Source organism: Calonectris borealis, chromosome 5 (genome assembly GCF_964195595.1).
Source record: "Calonectris borealis chromosome 5, bCalBor7.hap1.2, whole genome shotgun sequence".
Classification (NCBI taxonomy): domain Eukaryota; kingdom Metazoa; phylum Chordata; class Aves; order Procellariiformes; family Procellariidae; genus Calonectris; species Calonectris borealis.
In genome coordinates, this window is record NC_134316.1 from 6,557,917 (window position 1) to 6,582,950 (window position 25,034).

The window sequence follows — 25,034 nt, forward strand, 5'->3', positions numbered from 1 at the left end:
GGACGAGCGTTTGTTTGTAAAACAAGTGATTTATTGACATCTTCACACAGGGTAAATTTCCACAGGGAATGGACTCTCTCCAAGTAGGGGGTGCGGTCGCTGCCCAGGTGGTAGCGGCAGTCTCTGTCACAAGCCTCCTTGCAACGGCCCCTTCAGCTGCATCGGGTCCCACTCCCCAGAGTGTGCTTTTGCTGTGGAGGAAAGGTGCGGCAGCAATTCCCACTGCCGACGGAGCAGCGTCTTCTCCATATCCTGGTGGTACCGGCTCCCCGGGGAGTGCCTGGGGTGGGCAGATTCTCCACACGGACCCCAGGGAACACACAGAGGCACATGGGTGGTGCCTCTCGCTTGGTCCCTGCACAGCCGGAGCTGCCAGCAAGAATTTCTGGGCCCGTGTGAAATCACCGTCCTGGCCGCCCCAGCACGAGGGGAAGGCAGGGTGAAACTCATCTTTGTCGCCACTGTGGTCATCACCGGCTGCTGTGCTGGGGAGACTGTGGAGAGGAGAAGAGTGCTGCTCTTGGCAGAGGGCTGCTGCAGAGGGTTTGCCCTTCCCTTGCCTCGTCCCGCATTCTCCCCTCTTTTTCCCTGCAGTAGGAGCTGGTCATCTGCTGTCAGCTGTGAGCCCCGCAAACACAGCTCTGCGCATGAAGACCTCTTTCAGCGGCCGAAGATCAGCAGTCTTGTGAGCCGATCTTGCAGCTCCATGAACTCACGCAGTGCCTCGGCGTGAGCAGCTGGGTCCTGCACCAGGTGCTGGAAGAGGTTGAGCGGTTCGGCTCTTTGGAAGGCTGGGGGCAAGATTATCTCCTCGGGCATGTTCTCATTGCCAAAGAAGAAGTGGTTGAGGTGGTTCTCCTCCAGGCAGTAGCGCAGGAACTGCATGATGTCCAGCATCCGCTGCAGGAAATCCCTCCTGCCCCAGTGTGACAGGGGTATGGTGGTCAGGAGGTGCATCACAGCTGTCTTCAAGATATAGGTGGAAAAGCCTGTGCCCAGCATGATGCGGGCGCAGAGTTGCAGGCATCTGAGGTGGAAGCTGTTGCGCAGGGCATCTCTGGCCTGTCCTGGTTCCAGCTGGGACAGGGTTAACTTTCTTCCCAGTAGCTTGGAGGGGGTGTGCTGTGTTTTGGGTTCGGTGTGAAAGGAGCGTTGATGGCCCATTGATGCTTTGGCTGTTGCTGGGTGATGCTTGCACCAGGAGGGGGGAGCACAGCCGGGGTGGTGGACCCAGCTGGCCAATGGGGTATTCTATACCATGTGACATCATGCTCAGTATAAAAACCAGGTGTGTGGGGGGGCTCGCCCCACGTTCGTGACATGCAGCCGGCGGTCGGTGAGCGGTTGTGTTGTGCATTGCCTGCTTTGTGTATTCTGTTATTGTTGTTATTCTCATTGTTATTATTACTGTTCTACTTAGTTTTATTTCAATTATTAAACTGTTTTTATCTCAACCCGGGAGCTTTGTGCCCTCCCGATTCTCTCCCCCATCCCACCGGGGGGGGGGTGATCGAGCAGCTGCGTGGAGTTTATTTTTGCTGGCTGGGGTTAAACCACGACAGTCCTTTTTTTGGCGCCTGACGTGGGGCACGAAGGGTTGAGATAACGACAGATTATTTAGAGCATATTAAGGAATTTATATCTGGTAACATATTCATTTGTTCTGCACCATGCTCTTGTTTTTACTGTACCTGTTAAAAATTGGAGTTGGGTTTTGTAGTCTGTTGTGCTCTGCCGTGATTAATGATGTTTTGCCTGGGAGATTTGTTACTAAAACGCTGGCATTGGGGGTTATTTGGTATTTGGGATTCGTAATGAAGCCGTTTCTGCATTTCGGGTACCACCTCATGGAGACCATTAGCAATTATACCTTTTCCTCCGAGAGATTTTTTATGGAGGAAATAGAGAATGGCACCCTCGCTACCTTCATCTCCTTTGTTAAAATAACTTGTCAGTACCTTGAACATCCCTGGGTAGTTAAGATATATCTATTGGTACTCCTTGGGAATATTGTTGCGGTTTTATCCAAGGTTAGTAAGCAATTTAAGAATGTCATCCAGAGATCTGCCCCAAGGCTGGATAGTTATGAGTGGCAGGGCGAGTGGGATAGCATGGGCAAATGCCTAGGGCGATGGGCACCCCCAGTGTTCTGGAACTTTACCCCTGAACAAGTGCAGAACCCTGAAAAATTAGTAGAATATTTGGAAGAAGTATGCTGTCACCCTGGCCATTCTAGGGAGACGCAAATCACTACAATGTGCTGGGGCCTGGCCCACGCCTACCGAGCCCTGTTTAACACCACTCAGAACCCCCAAGGGGAAGGAAACGTCTCTGCAACTGATGACAAACAGGCCCTGTGGCTACCCCACCCCCCACGGCAAGCACAGCGGCTCCCTCACCCCCCAGGGCAGGCACGGCAGCTACTCCGCCCCCTGCGACAGAGAACCAACCCCTGCCGGTATCAGTCGCCCCTATACAAAAAAGAAAATGCACAAGAAAATCAGCTCGTCTAGTAAGGGATGAAGATGAACCAGGGCCATCACGAGAACAGGAGGAGGAGGAGGCAGAACCCGTAAATGAGATGGTGACCACCCGATCCCTATCTCTGGGTGAGCTGCGAGATATGCGAAAAGACTTCAGCCGTCGTCCAGACGAGCACATTGTCACCTGGCTGCTCTGATGCTGGGATAACGGGGCCAGTAGCCTGGAATTAGAGGGTAGGGAAGCCAAGCAGCTGGGATCCCTTTCTAGGGAAGGGGGCATTGACAAAGCGATTGGACAAGGGGCACAAGTCCTCAGCCTCTGGAGGCGACTCCTGTCAGGCATGAAGGAAAGGTATCCCTTCAAGGAAGATGTTATATGCCACCCAGGCAAGTGGACCACCATGGAGAGAGGTATCCAGTACCTGAGAGAATTAGCTGGCTGGAAGTGATTTATGATGACCTGAACAACGAGCAGTTATCCAAAGACCCAGATGAAGCCAAATGTACCCGACCCATGTGGCACAAGTTTGTACGGAGCGCACCAGCGTCACATGCAAACTCATTGGCAATAATGACCTGGAGAGACGGAGAGGAACAAACGGTGGATGAACTGGCTGGCCAACTCCGGCAATATGAAGAAAGTCTCTCCTCCTCCCTATGGGCCTGCGCCTCTGCTGTGGAGAAACTGTCTCAGGAAGTCCAGCAACTCAAAGAGGATATGTCCTGCTCCCCACCTGCACGGGCCAGTGTCTCAGCCATTAGGAGCAAGCGTCCCTCTGCTCAAGAGAGGAGACATCGTGGGTACACACCCCGGGGCACCCTGTGGTTTTACCTGCGTGACCATGGAGAGGACATGAGGAAGTGGGATGGAAAACCTACCTCAGTCCTAGAGGCACGGGTACATGAGTTGCAAGGGAAAACAATCACAAAAGGGGGTTCTTTCAGGAAAACTGCTGCTCCAGTCTCCAGTGAGTTCCCCAGACAGAGTAGAAGGGCTGATTCCACTTCCGACCTTAATAAAGGGGCTTCTGACTCATACTTACAAGAAGTGGGTAGCGAATATGATGACCAGGACTAGAGGGGCCCTGCCTCCAGCCAGGTGGAGGAAAGGGACAACCAGGTTTACTGGACTGTGTGGATTCGATGGCCTGGCACATCAGACCCACAGGAGTATAAGGCTCTCGTAGACACCGGTGCACAGTGTACCCTGATGCCATCAGGCTATAAAGGAGCAGAATCCAATTGTATTTCTGGAGTGACAGGGGGATCCCAAGAGTTAACTGTGTTGGAGGCCGAAGTGAGCCTGACCGGGAATGAGTGGCAGAAGCACCCCATTGTGACTGGCCCAGAGGCTCCATGCATCCTTGGCATAGACTACCTCAGGAGAGGGTATTTCAAGGACCCAAAAGGGTATTGGTGGGCTTTTGGTATAGCTGCCCTGGAGACGGAGAAAATTAAACAGCTGTCCACCTTGCCCGGTCTCTCAGAGGATCCTTCTGTTGTGGGGTTGTTGAGGGTTGAAGAACAACAGGTACCAATTGCTACCACAACAGTGCACCGGCAGCAATACCTCACCAACCGAGACTCCCTGATCCCCATCCATGAGCTGATTCGTCGACTGGAGAGCCAAGGAGTGATCAGCAAGACTCGCTCACCCTTCAACAGTCCCATATGGCCAGTGCGAAAGTCCAATGGAGAGTGGAGGCTAACAGTAGACTACCGTGGCCTGAACGAAGTGACGCCACCACTGAGTGCTGCCGTGCAGGACATGCTGGAACTTCAATACGAACTGGAGTCAAAGGCAGCCAAGTGGTACGCCACCATTGATATCGCTAATGCATTCTTCTCCATCCCTTTGGCGGCAGAGTGCAGGCCACAGTTTGCTTTCACTTGGAGGGGCGTCCAGTACACCTGGAACTGACTGCCCCAGGGGTGGAAACACAGCCCTACCATTTGCCATGGACTGATCCACACCGCACTGGAACAGGGTGAGGCTCCAGAACACCTGCAATACATTGATGACATCATCATATGGGGCAACACAGCAGAGGAAGTTTTCAAGAAAGGGGAGAGAATAGTCCAAATCCTTCTGAAGGCCGGCTTTGCAATAAAACGAAGTAAGGTCAAGGGACCTGCACAGGAGATCCAGTTTTTAGGAATAAAATGGCAAGATGGACGTCGTCAGATCCCAACGGATGTGATCAATAAAATAACAGCCATGTCTCCACCAACTAACAAAAAGGAAACGCAAGCTTTCTTAGGCGTTGTGGGTTTTTGGAGAATGCATATTCCAAATTACAGTCAGATCGTAAGCCCTCTCTATCACGTGACCAGGAAGAAGAACGACTTCAAATGGGGCCCTGAGCAACGACAAGCATTTGAACAAATTAAACAGGAGATAGTTCATGCAGTAGCCCTTGGGCCAGTCCGGGCAGGACAAGATGTAAAGAATGTGCTCTACATTGCAGCCGGGGAGAATGGCCCTACCTGGAGCCTCTGGCAGAAAGCACCAGGGGAGACTCGAGGTCGACCCTTAGGGTTCTGGAGTCGGGGATACAGAGGATCCGAGGCCCGCTACACTCCAACTGAGAAGGAGATATTGGCAGCATATGAAGGGGTTCGAGCTGCTTCGGAAGTGGTTGGTACTGAAGCACAGCTCCTCCTGGCACCCCGACTGCCGGTGCTGGGCTGGATGTTCAAAGGGAGCGTCCCCTCTACACATCATGCAACCGATGCTACGTGGAGTAAGTGGGTCACACTGATCACACAACGGGCCCGAATAGGAAACCCCAGTCGCCCAGGAATCTTGGAGGTGATCACGAACTGGCCAGAAGGCAAAGATTTTGGAATATCCCCAGAGGAGGAGGTGACGCGTGCTGAAGAGGCCCCACCATATAACAAGCTACCAGAAAGCGAGAAGCAATATGCCCTGTTCACGGATGGGTCCTGTCGCCTTGTGGGAAAACATCGGAGATGGAAGGCTGCGGTATGGAGTCCTATAAGCCAAGTTGCAGAAACTGCTGAAGGAGAAGGTGAATCGAGTCAGTTCGCAGAGGTGAAAGCCATCCAGCTGGCCTTGGACATTGCTGAACGAGGAAAATGGCCAGTACTTTATCTCTATACTGACTCATGGATGGTGGCAAATGCCCTGTGGGGGTGGTTGCAGCAGTGGAAGCAGAACAACTGGCAGCGCAGAGGTAAACCCATCTGGGCTGCCGCGTTGTGGCAAGATATTGCTGCCCGGGTAGAGAACCTGACTGTAAAAGTACGTCATGTAGATGCTCACGTACCCAAGAGTCGGGCCAGTGAAGAGCACCAAAACAACCAGCAGGTGGATCAGGCTGCCAAGATCGAAGTAGCTCAGGTAGATCTGGACTGGCAGCATAAAGGTGAATTATTTATAGCTCGGTGGGCCCGTGACACTTCAGGCCACCAAGGGAGAGATGCAACATATAGATGGGCTCGTGATCGAGGGGTGGACTTGACCATGGACACTATTGCACAAGTTATCCACGAATGTGAAATATGCACTGCAATCAAGCAAGCCAAGCGAGTAAAGCCTCTTTGGTATGGAGGACGATGGTTGAAGTATAAATATGGGGAGGCCTGGCAGATTGATTATATCACGCTCCCGCGAACCCGACAGGGCAAGCACTATGTGCTCACCATGGTAGAAGTAACCACAGGATGGCTGGAAACATATCCTGTGCCCCATGCCACCGCCCGGAACACCATCCTGGGCCTTGAAAAGCAAGTCCTATGGCGACATGGCACCCCAGAAAGAATTGAGTCAGACAACGGGACTCACTTCCGAAACACCCTCATAGACACCTGGGCCAAAGAGCACGGCATTGAGTGGGTCTATCACATCCCCTACCATGCACCAGCCTCCGGGAAAATCGAACGATACAACGGGCTGCTAAAGACAACACTGAGGGCAATGGGTGGTGGGACATTCAAGCGTTGGGACACACATTTAGCAAAGGCCACCTGGTTAGTCAACACTAGGGGATCTGTCACTCGAGCTGGCCCTGCCCAATCCAAACCCTTACGTGCTGTAGAGGGGGATAAAGTCCCTGTCGTGCATATGAGGAATATGCTGGGGAAGACAGTCTGGGTTATTCCTGCCTCTGGCAAGGGAAAACCCATCCGTGGGATTGCTTTTGCTCAGGGACCTGGGTGCACTTGGTGGGTGATGAGAAAGGATGGGGAAGTCCGGTGTGTACCTCAGGGGGATTTAATTTTGGGTGAAAATAGCCAATGAACTGAATTGTATGATGTTAGTTATTACATAGTACTGTATGTCATCACTTTTTTTTTGGTTACCATATGCCATATTAACAGTATTACAGTAAGAATCACCCAGATTAATGTAGGATGAACGCCGATGAAACTGAGCAAGGTGCAACAATGATAGAACTGGACGAGCACCCAGAACTGGCCTCCGCATGCAAGAGCCCGACACCACACACCATCTCTCCTGCCCTGCAAGACTGTTCTGACAGGTGGAACCCGAAGTCATGGACTAAATGAACTCAACGGACATTTTAGAGGGATGGCCCATGGACTAAGGGAATGATATCTCTGTGTGTGTATATATCAAAAGGCAGGAAAAAGGAGCGGTGACTAAGTGGAATGTATGGGAAAATGTGAGACCTGGGCATGATGTAGATGGTATAGAATAAGGGGTGGATATTGTCCTGGTTCCAGCTGGGACAGGGTTAACTTTCTTCCCAGTAGCTTGGGGGGGGTGTGCTGTGTTTTGGGTTCGGTGTGAAAGGAGCGTTGATGGGCCATTGATGCTTTGGCTGTTGCTAGGTGATGCTTGCACCGAGAGGGGGGAGCACAGCCGGGGTGGTGGACCCAGCTGGCCAATGGGGTATTCTATACCATGTGACATCATGCTCAGTATAAAAACCAGGTGTGTGGGGGGGCTCGCCCCACGTTCGTGACACACATTGTTATTATTACTGTTCTACTTAGTTTTATTTCAATTATTAAACTGTTTTTATCTCAACCCGGGGGCTTTCCTACTTGTGCCCTCCCGATTCTCTCCCCCATCCCACCGGGGGGGCGTGATCGAGCGGCTGCGTGGAGTTTATTTTTGCTGGCTGGGGTTAAACCACGACAGGCCACATGCCTGAAGAACTACACCTCTGCCACAGCGTAGCTCTCCGGCCACATTGTGCTTGGAGTGAAGTCGGCCTCTGTACTCTGGCTGCTCACGAAGATGTCTGAGTGGCCTTGCCGCACCCCAAACATCATCTCAACGAAGAGGGTTCTCCTGGAGGCATCCGTCAGCTGCAGCTTGCAGGAGCGGCTGGAGGGCAGTACCTTCATATCAAAGTGATGCCACTGAGGCACCTCCACCCAGGCTGACCCAACCAAGTTTTGGAACCAGCGGGCAGTTTTCTGCACATCTAGGTAGGAGCCGGTGCAGAGGGTGCCTAGGAGGCTGGGGCCCTGATTTCTCCTCAGCTCCTCCTCAGGGTGGTGGAGGAAGCACAGCATGTTCTCCCCCAGCTGCTCCCTTCTGCAGGTGCACTCCAGCTCCACGCGGACGTAGGAGTCCTTCGCCGGCCTCTCCCCCACGGTGCCCAGCTCCAGGTGGAAGACGTGCCCACGGGGGGGCTCCAGGGGCACGAGCAGGTGGTAGATGACGTCTTCCTCACAGGGACTCCAACCTTCAAAGGCGCTGCGCACCCCGACGGCTGGCTGCAGCACTGGGAAGAAACTATTTGACAAGAGCTCTTGGAAGACACGGAGGAGGTCGCCCACCAGCTCCTCCACCACCAGGCTCCTGTAGGCCAGGTTCTGCACTGGCCACTGGATGCGCTTTGCAAAAATCCTGCCCGGATCCCTCTCATCCTCAGGATCTTCCCCTTCGCTTTCTTCCTCCTCCTGCTCTGTGTTGCTGCTGGAGCTCTCTTCATGGCTGCTGGAGCTCTCCTCTTCGTCGCTGCTGTCGACCTCATGGCTTCTTTTCCTGAGCCACCAGCAGAGCCCAAAGAGCAGGACCAGGGCTCCAGCAATCGCCCAGAACTGCCACTGCTGCAAGGCAGCAAAGAGCAGGGCTCCCCAGGCAAAGCCGCTCTGCTCCTGGGTGCTCTGCTCCTGGGTGCTCTGCTCCAGCTCCTGCAGCAGCCGAGTCATCTCCCGGCTCAGCATCTCCTCACGCTGCTGCATGCGCTCGCGCGTGGCCTCATCCAGCTCAACACCGACCATCTGCAGGAGCTGGATGATGCTTTGCACAACCAAGGCGAAGAATGTTGTGGCGGCCATGGCCTGCAGGAGGAGGGAGAGAAGGGGTTCAGTGGGGCTGGGAGGGAGGGAGGTGGTGGCGGGGGGAGCGGGGACGGGAGCCGCAGGGAGCTGGGGGCGGGTAGGAGAGGGGGCGAGGCAGGTGGGAGGCAGCAAGGCCTGCGCCCAGCTGCGCCGGCGGCGGCCCCGTGCCCTGCCCAAGGCGCTCCCACAGCGGCTGGGCCCTCGATGCAGGGTGAGAACCCCCCGCCCCGGGGGCCGCGTTTCTGCCCCGGCCCTCGCCCAGCCCGGCCTCCCCCCGCGTGCGCACTCACCGCTGGCCCAGGCCGTACTGGGGCAGCGCTGCTGCTGGCGCCCCTGATAACCGCCCCCGTTGTGAGCCGTGCCCTGTGCTGTCACAGGCGCCCGAGCGCATCACAGGCACGCCCGCCGGCCAGCCCCGCCCTTCGGCCCCACCCCGGCTCAGCCGCTCCAGCTGCCCCGGTGTACTGGTGAAGGCTGGGCTAGAGCTAATTTTCTTCACCGGAGCTTGCGTGGTGCTGTATTTGGGGTTCATTATCACCTGCCTGCCAATGGCAGTCTCATCATCATAGAATATCCTGAGTTGGAAGGGACCCACGAGGATCATGGAGTGCAACCCCTGACTCCACCCTGGGCAGCCTTAAAGTTCCATCACGTCTCTAAGAGCATTGTCCAATTGCTTCCTGAGTACCAAGAGGCTCGGGCCATGACCGTTTCCTGGGGGGAGCTCGTTCCACTGCTTGACCACCCTCTCCCTGAAGAACTTTTTCCTAATGTCCAGTCCGAACTCCCCTTGACGCAGCTTTAAGCCATTCCTTCGCGTCCTCTCACCAGACCCCAGAGAGAAGCATCAGCACCTCCCTCTCCGCTCCCCGTCCTGCGGGCGTTGTGGACAGCAACGCGGTCACCCCTCAGTCTCCTCTCCTCTAAGCTGAACAAACCCCGTGGCCTCAGCCGCGCCTCATAAGGACGTGCCCGCTAGTCCTTCCACCATCTTTGTTGCCCTCCTTTGGACACATTCTGATCTTTCTACATCCTTCCTACGTTGTGGTGCCCAAAACTGCACACAGTACTGGAGGTGAGGCCGCACCAGTGCTGAGTATAGTGGGTCAATCCCTTCTTTGCACGGGCTGGCTATACCGTGCCTAGCGCACCCCAGGAGATGGCTGGCCCTTTTGGCCGCCAGGGCACGTTGTTGACTCCCATTGAGCTTACATCAACCAACACCCCCAGATCCCTTTCCAAAGCCTGTACACTTTCGTTTGCCGCCTAAGTTCTCAAAGGAGATTCCTGGTCAGCCAAGCCAGCCTCCTGCCCTTCTTGCTTGACTTGCGACACAGGGGAATTGCCCGCTCCTGTGCTCTTAAGAAATGGCTCTTAAAAAGTGACCAGCGTTTATGGACACCAATACCCTCGAAAGCAGACTCCCAGGGGACCTTACTAGCTAGTTCCTTGAGCAGCCTGAGGTCTGCTCTCCCAGAATCCAGGGTAGTAGCTCCGCTGGCAGTTTTTCCCATATCACCAAAGATTTTAAACTCAACCATTTCTTGATCGCTATGGCCAAGACAGCCACCAATCCTCACTTCACCCACGAGAGCATCTCTATGGACAGACAACAGGTCTAGGAGGGCACCTTTCCTAGTCGGCTCCCTTAGTACCCGTATCAAAAAGTTACCTTCAACGTGGGCTCCAGGAGTTTCCTGGGCCTGTTCGTCTCTGCTCTATGACAGTCCCAGTTAGCAGCCGGGAAGTTGAAGTCGCCCGTAAGGCCGACATAGGGCGACTGATGTAGAGATTTCCCTCGATTCCTTTCAGAATCGTACATCGGTGTCATCACCCTGGCTGGGGGATCCATAGTAGACTCCTGCAGGAACATCCGCCCTGTGAGCTTTTCCCCTGATCTTTAGGCAGAGGCTCTCAAGCGTGTCGTCCCCAGCTGCAAGCGCTGTACAGCCCAAGCCCTCCTTTACATACAGCACTACCCCCCGCCTCGCCCGCCCTGCCGCTCTCTCCTGAAGAGCCGTAACCGTCCAGCACAGCACTCCACTCACAGGACTCTTCCCAACAAGTCTCACTCACGCCAGTGGTGTCGTAGCTCTGGGACTGAGCCAAGGCCTCCAGTTCCTCCTGTCTGTTCCTCACACCGCGTGCATTCGTGTACAAACATTTCAACTCTGCTCCAGCCTACTCAGTACTTCGTGGAGCAGAGTGAAAGCTCTCACTAGCACACCCCTCCTCAAGCATCGTCATGCCGTCCCTTAGCTTATCGCTCGTTAAGCCCCATTTTATGCCTTCCCCCCTTCAAACCTAGTTTAAAGCGCTTTCAATCAGCCCCGCTAGCTCGTGAGCAAAAATACTTTTCCCCCACTGAGAACGGTGCACCTCATCAGGCCCCAGCGGGCCTGGTGTCACAGAGACCATCCGATGACTGAAAATCCCCAGATTCGGCCAGTGACGCTGGCCTGGGAGCCAGTATTGAGAAGTTGCGTCCGCCTGTTTGTTTCAAGGTCATTCCCCACAAGTGGAAGCACAGAGGAGAATACTGCCTGCGCTCCTGATCCCTTTGCCGATCTCCCCGAGGCCCTGAAGTCTCTTCTGACTGCCCTTGGGCTTCTCATCACGACATCGTTGGCACCCACATGAAAAAGCAAGAGCGGCTAATAATCTGAGGGCCGAACGAGGCTCGGAAGTTTCCTGGTAATGCCTCCAACCCGAGCCCCAGGGAGGCAGAACGCTTCCCGAAAAGGCAGGTCTGCTCAGCAGACCAGGGGAGCGGTGAATGAATTCCTTGTTTTGCTTTGCCTGGGCGCGTAGCTCTTGCTTTACCTTCTAACCTGTCCCCTCTCAGCCCACAAGTTTTCCCACTTTCACCCTTCAGATTCTCTCCACCGTCCCACTGGGGGCAAGTGATAGAGCTGCTGTGTGATGCCAGGCTGCCTCCTGGCATTAACCCACAACCCCTGGGAAGCCACAGCCCAGTGAATCATGAAACCAGAGCCCACCGCATCAGCTCTTCTGCAAAAGGCTCCCCAACTCTGTGGCAGCTGAGCTGTCAGCACCCTGTGCCTGCGTTCCCCCACAAAGTGATGCACAGACACTCACGGACGAGCGTTTCTTTGTTAAACAAGTGATTTATTGACATCTTCACACAGGGTAAATTTCTACAGGGAATGGACTCTCTCCAAGTAGGGGGTGCGGTCGCTGCCCAGGTGGTAGCGGCAGTCTCTGTCACAAGCCTCCTTGCAACGGCCCCTTCAGCTGCATCGGGTCCCACTCCCCAGAGTGTGCTTTTGCTGTGGAGGAAAGGTGCGGCAGCAATTCCCACTGCCGACGGAGCAGCGTCTTCTCCATATCCTGGTGGTACCGGCTCCCCGGGGAGTGCCTGGGGTGGGCAGATTCTCCACACGGACTCCAGGGAACACACAGAGGCACATGGGTGGTGCCTCTCGCTTGGTCCCTGCACAGCCGGAGCTGCCAGCAAGAATTTCTGGGCCCGTGTGAAATCACCGTCCTGGCCGCCCCAGCATGAGGGGAAAGCAGGGCGAAACTCATCTTTGTTGCCACTGTGGTCATCACCGGCTGCTGTGCTGGGGAGACTGTGGAGAGGAGAAGAGTGCTGCTCTTGGCAGAGGGCTGCTGCAGAGGGTTTGCCCTTCCCGTGCCTCGTCCCGCATTCTCCCCTCTTTTTCCCTGCAGTAGGAGCTGGTCATCTGCCGTCAGGTATGAGCCCCGCAAACGCATCTCTGGGCACTCCCAGCAGTCTTGAGAGCCGATCTTGCAGCTCCATGAACTGACGCAGTGCCTCGGCGTGGGCAGCTGGGTCCTGCGCCAGGTGCTGGAAGAGGTTGAGCGGTTCGGCTCTTTGGAAGGCTGGGGGCAAGATTATCTCCTCGGGCACGTTCTCATTGCCAAAGAAGAAGTGGTTGAGGCGTTTCTCCTCCAGACAGTGGCGCAGGTGTCGCATGATGTACAGCAGCCCCATCACAAAAGAGACCCTGCCCCAGAGTGACAGCGGTATGGTGGTCAGGAGGTGCATCATAGCTGTCTTCAAGGCATAGGTGGAAGAGCCTCTGTGCATCAGGAAGCGGGCGCAGAGTTGCAGGCATTTGAGGTGGAAGCTGTTGCGCGGTGCACGCCTGGCCACATGCCTGAAGAACTTCACCTCTGCCACAGCGTAGCTCTCCGGCCACATCGTGCTTGGGGTGAAGATGGTCTCTCTAGTCTGGCTGCTCACGAAGATGTCGGAGTCGCCTTGCTGCACCCCAAACATCATCTCAATGCAGAGGCTTTTGTTGTCGTTGTTGATCACCTTGAATTTGCAGGAGCGGCTGGAGGGCAGCACTCTTAGACGGTAACTGTACGACTCATGGAAACGTACCCAGGCACGTTCCACCAAGTTTTGGAACCAGCGGGCAGTTTTTTGCACATCTAGGTAGGAGCCAGTGCAGAGGGTGCCTAGGAGGCCGGGGTTCTGATTTCGCCTCAGCTCGTCCTCGGGGCAGTGGAGGAAGCACAGCATCTCTCCTGCCAGCTGCTCGTTCAGGCAGGTGCACACCAGTTCCACGCGGATGTGGAAGGTCCTTGCCAGCATCTCCCTCGCGTTGTCCAGCTCCAGGTGGAAGACGTGCCCACGGGGGGGCTTCAGGGGCACGAGCAGGCAGTAGACTATGTCTTCCTCCTTCAACCTTCGACTCCAACCTTCGAAGGCGCTGCCCACCCCGATGGCTGATTGCGGCACTGGGAAGAAACTGTTTGACAAGTCCTCTTGGAAGGCAAGGATGAAGCGATGCACCCAGTACTTCACCTCCCGGCACTCTAGGGCCAAGTACTGAACTCGCAACCGTATGTGCTCTTCATAAAACCTTTGCAGGTAATATGCATCATCATTGCCTTCTTCTTCCTCCTCCTCCTCCACCACCTGCACCCTGTCACTGCTGCTAGCTGGCTCATGGCTCCTTTTCCTAAGCCACCAGCAGAGCCCAAAGAGCAGGACCAGGACTCCAGCAATCGCCCAGAACTGCCACTGCTGCAAGGCAGCAAAGAGCAGGGCTCCCCAGGCAAAGCCGCTCTGCTCCAGCTCCTGCAGCCGCCGAGTCATCTCCCGGCTCAGCATCTCCGCGCGCTGCTGCATGCGCTCGCGCGTGGCCTCATCCAGCTCAACACCGACCATCTGCAGGAGCTGGATGATGCTTTGCACAACCAAGGCGAGGAATATTGCGGCAATCATGGCCTGCAGGAGGAGGGAGAGAAGGGGTTCAGTGGGGCTGGGAGGGAGGGAGGTGGTGGCGGGGGGAGCGGGGACGGGAGCCGCAGGGAGCTGGGGGCGGGTAGGAGAGGGGGCGAGGCAGCTGGGAGGCAGCAAGGCCTGCGCCCAGCCGTGCCGGCGGCGGCCCCGTGCCCTGCCCAAGGCGCTCCCGCGAGCGGCTGGGCCCTCGATGCAGGGTGAGAACCCCCCGCCCCGGGGGCCGCGTTTCTGCCCCGGCCCTGGCCCAGCCCGGCCTCCCCCCGCGTGCGCACTCACCGCTGGCCCAGGCCGTACTGGGGCAGCGCTGCTGCTGGCGCCCCTGATAACCGCCCCCGTTGTGAGCCGTGCCCTGTGCTGTCACAGGCGCCCGAGCGCATCACAGGCACGCCCGCCGGCCAGCCCCGCCCTTCGGCCCCACCCCGGCTCAGCCCCTCCCAGCTGCCCTGGTGTACTGGTGAAGGCTGGGCTAGAGCTAATTTTCTTCACAGGAAGAAAAACTGGATCTCCTGTGGAGGTCCCTTGACCTTACTTTGTTTTATGGCAAAACTGGCCTGCAGAAGGATTTGGAGTATTTTGTCCCCTTTCTCAAAAACTTCTTCTGCTGTGTTGCCCCATACGATGATGTCATCAATGTACTGCAGGTGTTCTGAAGCCTCACCCTGTTCCAGTGCAGTGTAGATCAGTCCGTGGCAAATGGTAGGGCTGTGTTTCCACCCCTGGGTTAGTCAATTCCAGGTGTATTGGACACCCCTCCAAGTGAAAGCAAACTGTGGCCTGCACTCTGCCGCCAAAGGGATGGAGAAAAACGCATTAGCAATATCAGTTGTGCCATACCATTTGGCTGCCTTTGACTCCAGTTCGTATTGAAGTTCTAGCGTGTCCGGCACGGCAGCACTCAACGGCGGCGTAAGTTCATTCAGGCCACGATGAGTCTCCTGTTAGTCTCCACTCTCCATTAGACTTTCGCACTGGCCATATGGGACTGTTAAAGGGTGAGCAGGTCTTGCTGGTCACTCCTTGGCTCTCCAGTCGACGAATCAGCTCATGGATGGGAATCAGGGAGTCTCGGTTGGTGCGATATTGCCGCTGGTGGACTGTTGCGGTAGCAATCGGCACCTGTTGTTCTTCAACCCTCAGCAACCCCACAACAGAAGGGTCCTCCGAGAGACCGGGCAAGGTGTTTAATTTCCTCCGTCTCCAGGGCAGCTATACCAAAAGCCCACCGATACCCTTTTGGGTCCTTGAAATACCCTCTCCTAAGGGAGTCTATGCCAAGGATGCATGGAGCCTCTGGGCCAGTCACAATGGGGTGCTTCTGCCACTCATTCCCGGTCAGGCTCACTTCGGCCTCCAATACAGTTAACTCTTGGGATCCCCTGTCACTCCAGAAATACAAATGGGTTCTGCCCCTTTATAGCCTGATGGCATCAGGGTACACTGTGCACCAGTGTCTACGAGAGCCTTATACTCCTGTGGGTCTGATGTGCCAGGCCATCGAATCCACACAGTCCAGTAAAACCGGTTGTCCCTTTCCTCCACCTGGCTGGAGGCAGGGCCCCTCTAGTCCCGGTCATCATATTCGCTACCCACTTCTTCTAAGTACGTATCAGAAGTCCCTTTATTAAGATCGGAAGTGCAATCAGCCCTTCTACTCTGTCTGGGGAGCTGCTCACTGGAGACTGGAGCAGCAGTTTTCCTGGAAGAACTCCCTTTTGTGATTGTTTTTCCTTGCAACTCACATACCCGTGACTCTAGGGTTGAGGCAGATTTTCTATCCCACTTCCTGTAAAACCACAGGGTGCCCCGGGGGTGTGTACCCACGATATCTCCTGTCTTGAGGGATGCTTACTTCTAATGGCTGAGACGCTGGCCCGTGCAGGTGGGGAGCAGGACATATCCTCTTTGAGTTGCTGGACTTCCTGAGACAGTTTCTCCACAGCAGAGGCGCAGGCCCGTAGGGAGGAAGAGAGACTTTCTTCTTATTGCCGGAATTGGCCAGCCAGTTCATCCACCGTTTGTTCCTCTCCGTCTTTCCAGGTCATTATTGCCAATGAGTTTGCATGTGACGCTGGTGCGCTCCGTACAAACTTGTGCCACATGGGTCGGGTGCATTTGACCTCATCTGGGTCTTTGGATAACTGCTCGTTGTTCAGGTCATGATAAATCTCTTCCAGCACGGCTAATTCTCTCAAGTACTGGATACCTCTCTCCATGGTGGTCCACTCACCTGGGTGACATATAACATCTTCCTCGAAGGGATACCTTTCCTTCACGCTGACAGGAGTCGCCTCCAGAGGCTGAGGACCTGTGCCCCTTGTCCAATCGCTTTGTCAATGCCCCCTTCCCTAGAAAGAGATCCCAGCTGCTTGGCTTCCCTACCCTCTAATTCCAGGCTACTGGCCCCGTTATCCCAGCATCGGAGCAGCCAGGTGACAATATGCTCACCTGGACAACAGCTGAAATCTTTTTGCGTATCTCGCAACTCACTCAGGGATAGGGATCGGGTGGTTTCCATTTCCTTTAGGAGTTCTTTCTCTTCCTCCTCCCCTCCTCGTGATGGCCCTGCTTTTTCATCATCCCTTTCTAAATGAGCTGACTTTGGCTTCCAAGATTTCTTCTTATGTAGAGGGGCGACTGATACCAGCTCGTGTTGGTCCTCTGGTTCAGCTGTAGTACCTGTTGCAGGGGTTGAAATAGCTGCAGTGCCTGTCACAGGGGTTGGAGCAGCCGCAGTGCCTGTCGCTGGGGTTAGAGTAGCCGCAGTGTCTGTTGGTTTGTCTTCCTTCTCTTCTCCCTGAGGATGCTGTATAATACCGAGCAGTGTTTGGTAGATACTAGCCAGGGGCCAGCACAGTGCAGTAAGTTATGCCTCTTTGGAATAACCATGGAATTTTTTTTTCAAGCATTCTAGCACTTCATCAGGATCCTGTAGTTGTTTGGGAGTAAAGTTCCAGACCATCGGGGGTGAGAATTTCTCTAAGGACCTGCCCGTATTCTCCCACATGCCATGCCACCCGTGACCATCCAGCCTCGGCGCAGATCTCTGAGTGGTTTTTTTTAAACAGTTGTTTAACCCTAAACAAAACCTGAAACACACTCAGGAGACATAGGAATAGGAGCATGCTGGCTTGAACATCCCAAGGATATTCAAAATTCTCGAGAGCTGTTTTAATCAGCCTGGAGGAGAAGGAGAAGGTGAAGGAAGGTGTCTCCCCTGTAAATTGGCTCTCCGAGGAGAAGAGGTAAAAAGTGTAATTATTCACAGCTTCCAAGGGATAGCTCCTGAAGCACAGGGGTGACGGCAAGGCTGAGTACGATCTCATGACCAGTAAGTTTATCATACCATAAGCCAGTGTTACACAGCACAGCAAAGAGATAACCTTAATCCATCTCCCAGAGGCGATAAACAGCACATAAATACTGATAAACAGTATATATAGACAGTAAGGTGTTACATAACAAAACTCCAAAAACAAATCCAACAACTGTGAGAGCAAATAAACTGACATTGTGACCAGCGACTACTAAACTGATACAATGAATACTTATAACAAATTTGTTTTAACCCGCTCGGGTAGATGTGTCGGTATCTCAACCCTTCGTGCGCCACGTTGGGCGCCAAAAAGGACTGTTGAGGTTTAACCCGGCAGGCAGCCAAACACCACACAGCCACTCACTCACTCCCCCATCCAGTGGGGTGGGTGGAGAATCGAAAAAAAAAGTAAAATTCATGGATTGAGATAAAGACAGTTTAATAGAACAGAAAAGGAAGGGAAAATAATAATGATATGATAATGATAATGATAATGACAATGATAATGACAATGATAATGATAATGACAATGATAATGATAATGATAATGATGATAGAACATACAAAATAAGTGATGCACAATGCAATTGCTCACCACCCGCCGACCGGTGCCCAGCCAGACCCTATGCAGCGACCGCTCCCCCCCAGCCACCCCCCCAGCTTATATACTGAGCATGACATCATATGGTATGGAAACCCCGTTGGTCAGTTGGGTCAGCTGTCCTGGCTATGCTCCCTCCCGGGTTCTTGTGCACCTGGGAGAGCATGGGAAGCTGAGAAGTCCTTGAATAGGGTAAGCATTATTTAGCAACAACTAAAACATCAGTGTGCTATCAACATTCCTCTCATACTAAATCCAAAACACAGCACCATGCCAGCTACCAGGAAGAAAATTAACTCTATCCCAGCAAAAACCAGGACAAGTGGCTTGGTGGGCACCTGGCATCCAGCCAAGGTCAACCCACCACAAGCAGCCAGCACCCTATGCCTGTCTTCCCCATCAAGGTGAGGCACAGACACTCACAGACGCAGCATTTGTTCAAACAAGACATTTATTGGCATCTTTGCAGAGGGAAAAGCTCCCGGAGAGCACAGACTTGCTCAAAGAGGGAGGGCAGTCACCGTCCAGGTCATAACGGGAGTCTCTGTCACAAGCCGCCCTGCAACGGCCTCTTCAGCTGCATCGTGTCAGACACCCCAGAGTGTGCTTTTGCTGAGGAGAAACGTGTGGGAGCAATCCCAGTGAACACGCGGAATCTTTGTATCCACCATAGTCGTCACCAGCTCCTTTGCATGGGGAGACCGTCAGGATGACGATGCTGATGCTCTTGGCAAAGTGCTGCTGGGCAGGGTTTTCCCTTTCTTCCTCCTCCTTATCCTCTGTGCTTCTGGAGCTGCTCTCCTTGCTGCTGCTGTCTGGCTGACACCTCCTTGTCCTGAGCCACCAGCAGAGCCCAAACAGCAGGACAGAGGAGAATACTGCCTGTGCTCCTGATCCCTTTACCGATCTCCCGAGGCCCTGAAGTCTCTTCTGATCGCCCTTGGGCTTCTCATCACGACATCGTTGGTACCCACATGAAAAAGCAAGAGCGCCTCATAAGGACGTGCCCGCTAGTCCTTTCACCATCTTTGTTGCCCTCCTTTGGACACATTCTGATCTTTCTACATCCTTCCTACGTTGTGGTGCCCAAAACTGCACACAGTACTGGAGGTGAGGCCGCACCAGTACTGAGTATAGTGGGTCAATCCCTTCTTTGCACGGGCTGGCTATACCATGCCTAGCGCACCCCAGGAGATGGCTGGCCCTTTTGGCCGCCAGGGCACGTTGTTGACTCCCATTGAGCTTACATCAACCAACACCCCCAGATCTCTTTCCAAAGCCCGTACACTTTCGTTTGCCGCCCAAGTTCCCAAAGGAGATTCCTGGTCAGCCAAGCCAGCCTCCTGCCCTTCTTGCTTGACTTGCGACACAGGGGAATTGCCCGCTCCTGCGCTCTTAAGAAATGGCTCTTAAAAAGTGACCAGCGTTTATGGACACCAATACCCTCGAAAGCAGACTCCCAGGGGACCTTACTAGCTAGTTCCTTGAGCAGCCTGAGGTCTGCTCTCCCAGAATCCAGGGTAGTAGCTCCGCTGGCAGTTTTTCCCATATCACCAAAGATTTTAAACTCAACCATTTCTTGATCGCTATGGCCAAGACAGCCACCAATCCTCACTTCACCCACGAGAGCATCTCTATGGACAGACAACAGGTCTAGGAGGGCACCTTTCCTAGTCGGCTCCCTTAGTACCCGTATCAAAAAGTTACCTTCAACGTGGGCTCCAGGAGTTTCCTGGGCCTGTTCGTCTCTGCTCTATGACAGTCCCAGTTAGCAGCCAGGAAGTTGAAGTCGCCCGTAAGGCCGACATAGAGCAACTGATGTAGAGATTTCCCTCGATTCCTTTCAGAATCGTACATCGGTGTCATCACCCTGGCTGGGGGATCCATAGTAGACTCCTGCAGGAACATCCGCCCTGTGAGCTTTTCCCCTGATCTTTAGGCAGAGGCTCTCAAGCGTGTCGTCCCCAGCTGCAAGCGCTGTACAGCCCAAGCCTCCTTTACATACAGCACTACCCCCCGCCTCGCCCGCCCTGCCGCTCTCTCCTGAAGAGCCGTAACCGTCCAGCACAGCACCCCAGTCACAGGACTCTTCCCAACAAGTCTCACTCACGCCAGTGGTGTCGTAGCTCTGGGACTGAGCCAAGGCCTCCAGTTCCTCCTGTCTGTTCCTCACACCGCGTGCATTCGTGTACAAACATTTCAACTCTGCTCCAGCCTACTCAGTACTTCGTGGAGCAGAGTGAAAGCTCTCACTAGCACACCCCTCCTCAAGCATCGTCATGCCGTCCCTTAGCTTATCGCTAGTTAAGCCCCATTTTATGCCTTCCCCCCTTCAAACCTAGTTTAAAGCGCTTTCAATCAGCCCCGCTAGCTCGTGAGCAAAAATACTTTTCCCCCACTGAGAACGGTGCACCTCGTCAGGCCCCAGCGGGCCTGGTGTCACAGAGACCATCCGATGACTGAAAATCCCCAGATTCGGCCAGTGACGCTGGCCTGGGAGCCAGTATTGAGAAGTTGCGTCCGCCTGTTTGTTTCAAGGTCATTCCCCACAAGTGGAAGCACAGAGGAGAATACTGCCTGCGCTCCTGATCCCTTTGCCGATCTCCCCGAGGCCCTGAAGTCTCTTCTGACCGCCCTTGGGCTTCTCATCACGACATCGTTGGCACCCACATGAAAAAGCAAGAGCGGCTAATAATCTGAGGGCCGAACGAGGCTCGGAAGTTTCCTGGTAACGCCTCCAACCCGAGCCCCAGGGAGGCAGAACGCTTCCCGAAAAGGCAGGTCTGCTCAGCAGACCAGGGGAGCGGTGAATGAATTCCTTGTTTTGCTTTGCCTGGGTGCGTAGCTCTTGCTTTACCTTCTAACCTGTCCCCTCTCAGCCCACAAGTTTTCCCACTTTCACCCTTCAGATTCTCTCCACCGTCCCACTGGGGGCAAGTGATAGAGCTGCTGTGTGATGCCAGGCTGCCTCCTGGCATTAACCCACAACCCCTGGGAAGCCACAGCCCAGTGAATCATGAAACCAGAGCCCACCGCATCAGCTCTTCTGCAAAAGGCTCCCCAACTCTGTGGCAGCTGAGCTGTCAGCACCCTGTGCCCGTGTTCCCCCACAAAGTGATGCCCAGACACTGACGGACGAGCGTTTGTTTCTCAAACAAGTGATTTATTGACATCTTTACATCTTTACATCTCAATCCACGAATGGACTCTCTCCAAGTAGGGGGTGCGGTCGCGCCCAGGTGGTAGCGGCAGTCTCTGTCGCAAGCCTCCTTGCAACGGCCCCTTCAGCTGCATCGGGTCCCACTCCCCAGAGTGTGCTTTTACTGTGGAGGAAAGGTGCGGCAGCAATTCCCACTGCCGACGGAGCAGCGTCTTCTCCATATCCTGGTGGTACCGGCTCCCCGGGGAGTGCCTGGGGTGGGCAGATTCTCCACACGGACTCCAGGGAACACACAGAGGCACATGGGTGGTGCCTCTCGCTTGGTCCCTGCACAGCCGGAGCTGCCAGCAAGAATTTCTGGGCCCGTGTGAAATCACCGTCCTGGCCGCCCCAGCACGAGGGGAAAGCAGGGCGAAACTCATCTTTGTCACCACTGTGGTCATCACCGGCTGCTGTGCTGGGGAGACTGTGGAGAGGAGAAGAGTGCTGCTCTTGGCAGAGGGCTGCTGCAGAGGGTTTGCCCTTCCCCTGCCTCGTCCCGCATTCTCCCCTCTTTTTCCCTGCAGTAGGAGCTGGTCATCTGCTGTCAGCTGTGGGCCCCGCAAACACAGCTCTGCGCATGAAGACCTCTTTCAGCGGCCGAAGATCAGCAGTCTTGTGAGACGATCTTGCAGCTCCATGAACTCATACAGTGCCTCGGCGTGAGCAGCTGGGTCCTGTACCAGGTGCTGGAAGAGGTTGAGCGGTTCGGCTCTTTGGAAGGCTGGGGGCAAGATTATCTCCTCGGGCACGTTCTCATTGCCAAAGAAGAAGTGGTTGAGGCGTTTCTCCTCCACACAGTGGCGCAGGTACCGCATGATGTCCAGCATCCGCAGCGGGAAACCCCTCCTGCGCCACCCTGACAGGGGTGTGGTGGTCAGGAGATGCATCACAGCTGTCTTCAAGATATAGGTGGAAAAGCCTGTGCCCACCACGATGCGGGCGCAGAGCTGCAGGCATCTGAGGTGGAAGCTGTCGTGCGGTGCACGCCTGGCCACATGCCTGAAGAACTTCACCTCTGCCACAGCGTAGCTCTCCGGCCACATCGTGCTTGGGGTGAAGATGGCCTCTGTACTCTGGCTGCTCACGAAGATGTCGGAGTCGCCTTGCGGCACCCCAAACATCACCTCAATGCAGAGGCTTTTGTTGTTGTTGTCGATCACCTTGAATTTGCAGGAGCGGCTGGAGGGCAGCACCGTTAGACGTTGTTGGGATGACTGAGGCAAAACCACCCAGGCAGTTTTCACCAATTGACAGAACCAGCGGGCAGTTTTCTGCACGTCTAGGTAGGAGTCAGTGCAGAGGATGTCTAAGAAGCTGGGCCCCTGATTTCTCCTCAGCTCCTCCTCGGGGCGGTGGAGAAAGCACAGTGTCTCTCCTGCCAGCTGGTCATTCAGGCAGGTGCACACCAGTTCCACGCGGATGCGGAAGGTCCTTGCCGGCATCTCCCTCGCATTGTCCAGCTCCAGGTGGAAGACGTGCCCACGGGGGGGCTTCAGGGGCACGAGCAGGCGGTAGACGATGTCTTCCTCACGGGGACTCCAACCTTCGAAGGCGCTGCCCACCCTGATTGCTGATTGCGGCACTGGGAAGAAACTGTTTGACAAGATATCGTGGAAGACAAGGATGAAGTTGTGCACCAAATCCTTCACCTCCTGGCCATCTGTGGCCAAGTTCTGAACTGGCCACTGTATGTGCTCCTCAAAAAACCTTCCCGGGTCATTTCCATCATCATTGCCTTCTTCCTCCTCCTCCTCCTCCTCCACCTGCTCCCTGTCGCTGCTGGAGCTCTCCTCATCACTGCTGCTGTCTGGCTCACGGCTCCTTTTCCTGAGCCACCAGCAGAGCCCAAAGAGCAGGACCAGGGCTCCAGCAATCGCCCAGAACTGCCACTGCTGCAAGGCAGCAAAGAGCAGGGCTCCCCAGGCAAAGCCGCTCTGCTCCTGGGTGCTCTGCTCCCGGGTGCTCTGCTCCCGGGTGCTCTGCTCCAGCTCCTGCAGCAGCCGAGTCATCTCCCGGCTCAGCATCTCCTCACGCTGCTGCATGCGCTCGCGCGTGGCCTCATCCAGCTCATCACCGACCATCTGCGGGAGCTGGATGATGCTTTGCACAACCAAGGCGAAGAATATTGCGGCGATCATGGCCTGCAGGAGGAGGGAGAGAAGGGGTTCAGTGGGGCTGGGAGGGAGGGAGGTGGCGGCGGGGGGAGCGGGGACGGGAGCCGCAGGGAGCTGGGGGCGGGTAGGAGAGGGGGCGAGGCAGCTGGGAGGCAGCAAGGCCTGCGCCCAGCCGCGCCGGCGGCGGCCCCGTGCCCTGCCCAAGGCGCTCCCGCGAGCGGCTGGGCCCTCGATGCAGGGTGAGAACCCCCCGCCCCGGGGGCCGCGTTTCTGCCCCGGCCCTGGCCCAGCCCGGCCTCCCCCCGCGTGCGCACTCACCGCTGGCCCAGGCCGTACTGGGGCAGCGCTGCTGCTGGCGCCCCTGATAACCGCCCCCGTTGTGAGCCGTGCCCTGTGCTGTCACAGGCGCCCGAGCGCATCACAGGCACGCCCGCCGGCCAGCCCCGCCCTTCGGCCCCACCCCGGCTCAGCCGCTCCAGCTGCCCCGGTGTACTGGTGAAGGCTGGGCTAGAGCTAATTTTCTTCACCGGAGCTTGCGTGGTGCTGTATTTGGGGTTCATTATCACCTGCCTGCCAATGGCAGTCTCATCACCATAGAATATCCTGAGTTGGAAAGGACCCACGAGGATCATGGAGTGCAACCCCTGACTCCACCCTGGGCAGCCTTAAAGTTCCACCACGTCTCTAAGAGCATTGTCCAATTGCTTCCTGAGTGCCAAGAGGCTTGGGCCATGACCGTTTCCTGGGGGGAGCTCGTTCCACTGCTTGACCACCCTCTCCCTGAAGAACTTTTTCCTAATGTCCAGTCCGAACTCCCCTTGATGCAGCTTTAAGCCATTCCTTCGCGTCCTCTCACCAGACCCCAGAGAGAAGCATCAGCACCTCCCTCTCCGCTCCCCGTCCTGCGGGCGTTGTGGACAGCAACGCGGTCACCCCTCAGTCTCCTCTCCTCTAAGCTGAACAAACCCCGTGGCCTCAGCCGCGCCTCATAAGGATGTGCCCGCTAGTCCTTCCACCATCTTTGTTGCCCTCCTTTGGACACATTCTGATCTTTCTACATCCTTCCTACGTTGTGGTGCCCAAAACTGCACACAGTACTGGAGGTGAGGCCGCACCAGTGCTGAGTATAGTGGGTCAATCCCTTCTTTGCACGGGCTGGCTATACCGTGCCTAGCGCACCCCAGGAGATGGCTGGCCCTTTTGGCCGCCAGGGCACGTTGTTGACTCCCATTGAGCTTACATCAACCAACACCCCCAGATCCCTTTCCAAAGCCCGTACACTTTCGTTTGCCGCCTAAGTTCCCAAAGGAGATTCCTGGTCAGCCAAGCCAGCCTCCTGCCCTTCTTGCTTGACTTGCGACACAGGGGAATTGCCCGCTCCTGTGCTCTTAAGAAATGGCTCTTAAAAAGTGACCAGCGTTTATGGACACCAATACCCTCGAAAGCAGACTCCCAGGGGACCTTACTAGCTAGTTCCTTGAGCAGCCTGAGGTCTGCTCTCCCAGAATCCAGGGTAGTAGCTCCGCTGGCAGTTTTTCCCATATCACCAAAGATTTTAAACTCAACCATTTCTTGATCGCTATGGCCAAGACAGCCACCAATCCTCACTTCACCCACGAGAGCATCTCTATGGACAGACAACAGGTCTAGGAGGGCACCTTTCCTAGTCGGCTCCCTTAGTACCCGTATCAAAAAGTTACCTTCAACGTGGGCTCCAGGAGTTTCCTGGGCCTGTTCGTCTCTGCTCTATGACAGTCCCAGTTAGCAGCCGGGAAGTTGAAGTCGCCCGTAAGG

General features: G+C 55.3%; 3 protein-coding genes across 3 annotated transcripts; all 3 read right to left on the reverse strand.

Annotated features, from left to right (window-relative positions):
* Window positions 1-660: 660 nt before the first annotated feature.
* On the reverse strand, window positions 661-8,780 carry LOC142083226 (inositol 1,4,5-trisphosphate receptor-interacting protein-like 1). Its single transcript, XM_075152466.1, is given in 2 exon segments — window positions 661-1,062; window positions 7,617-8,780. Coding segments are annotated over 2 exon segments (1,551 nt in total). The 5' UTR covers window positions 8,766-8,780.
* Window positions 8,781-12,471: 3,691 nt separating this feature from the next.
* LOC142083171 (inositol 1,4,5-trisphosphate receptor-interacting protein-like 1) lies at window positions 12,472-14,196 on the reverse strand. Its single transcript, XM_075152409.1, has one exon. The coding sequence runs from the start codon at window positions 13,990-13,992 to the stop codon at window positions 12,472-12,474; it is 1,521 nt and encodes a 506-aa protein (XP_075008510.1). The 5' UTR covers window positions 13,993-14,196.
* A 7,520-nt stretch (window positions 14,197-21,716) lies between these two features.
* On the reverse strand, window positions 21,717-23,279 carry LOC142083227 (inositol 1,4,5-trisphosphate receptor-interacting protein-like 1). Its single transcript, XM_075152467.1, has one exon. The coding sequence runs from the start codon at window positions 23,262-23,264 to the stop codon at window positions 21,717-21,719; it is 1,548 nt and encodes a 515-aa protein (XP_075008568.1). The 5' UTR covers window positions 23,265-23,279.
* Between the last annotated feature and the right edge of the window lie 1,755 nt (window positions 23,280-25,034).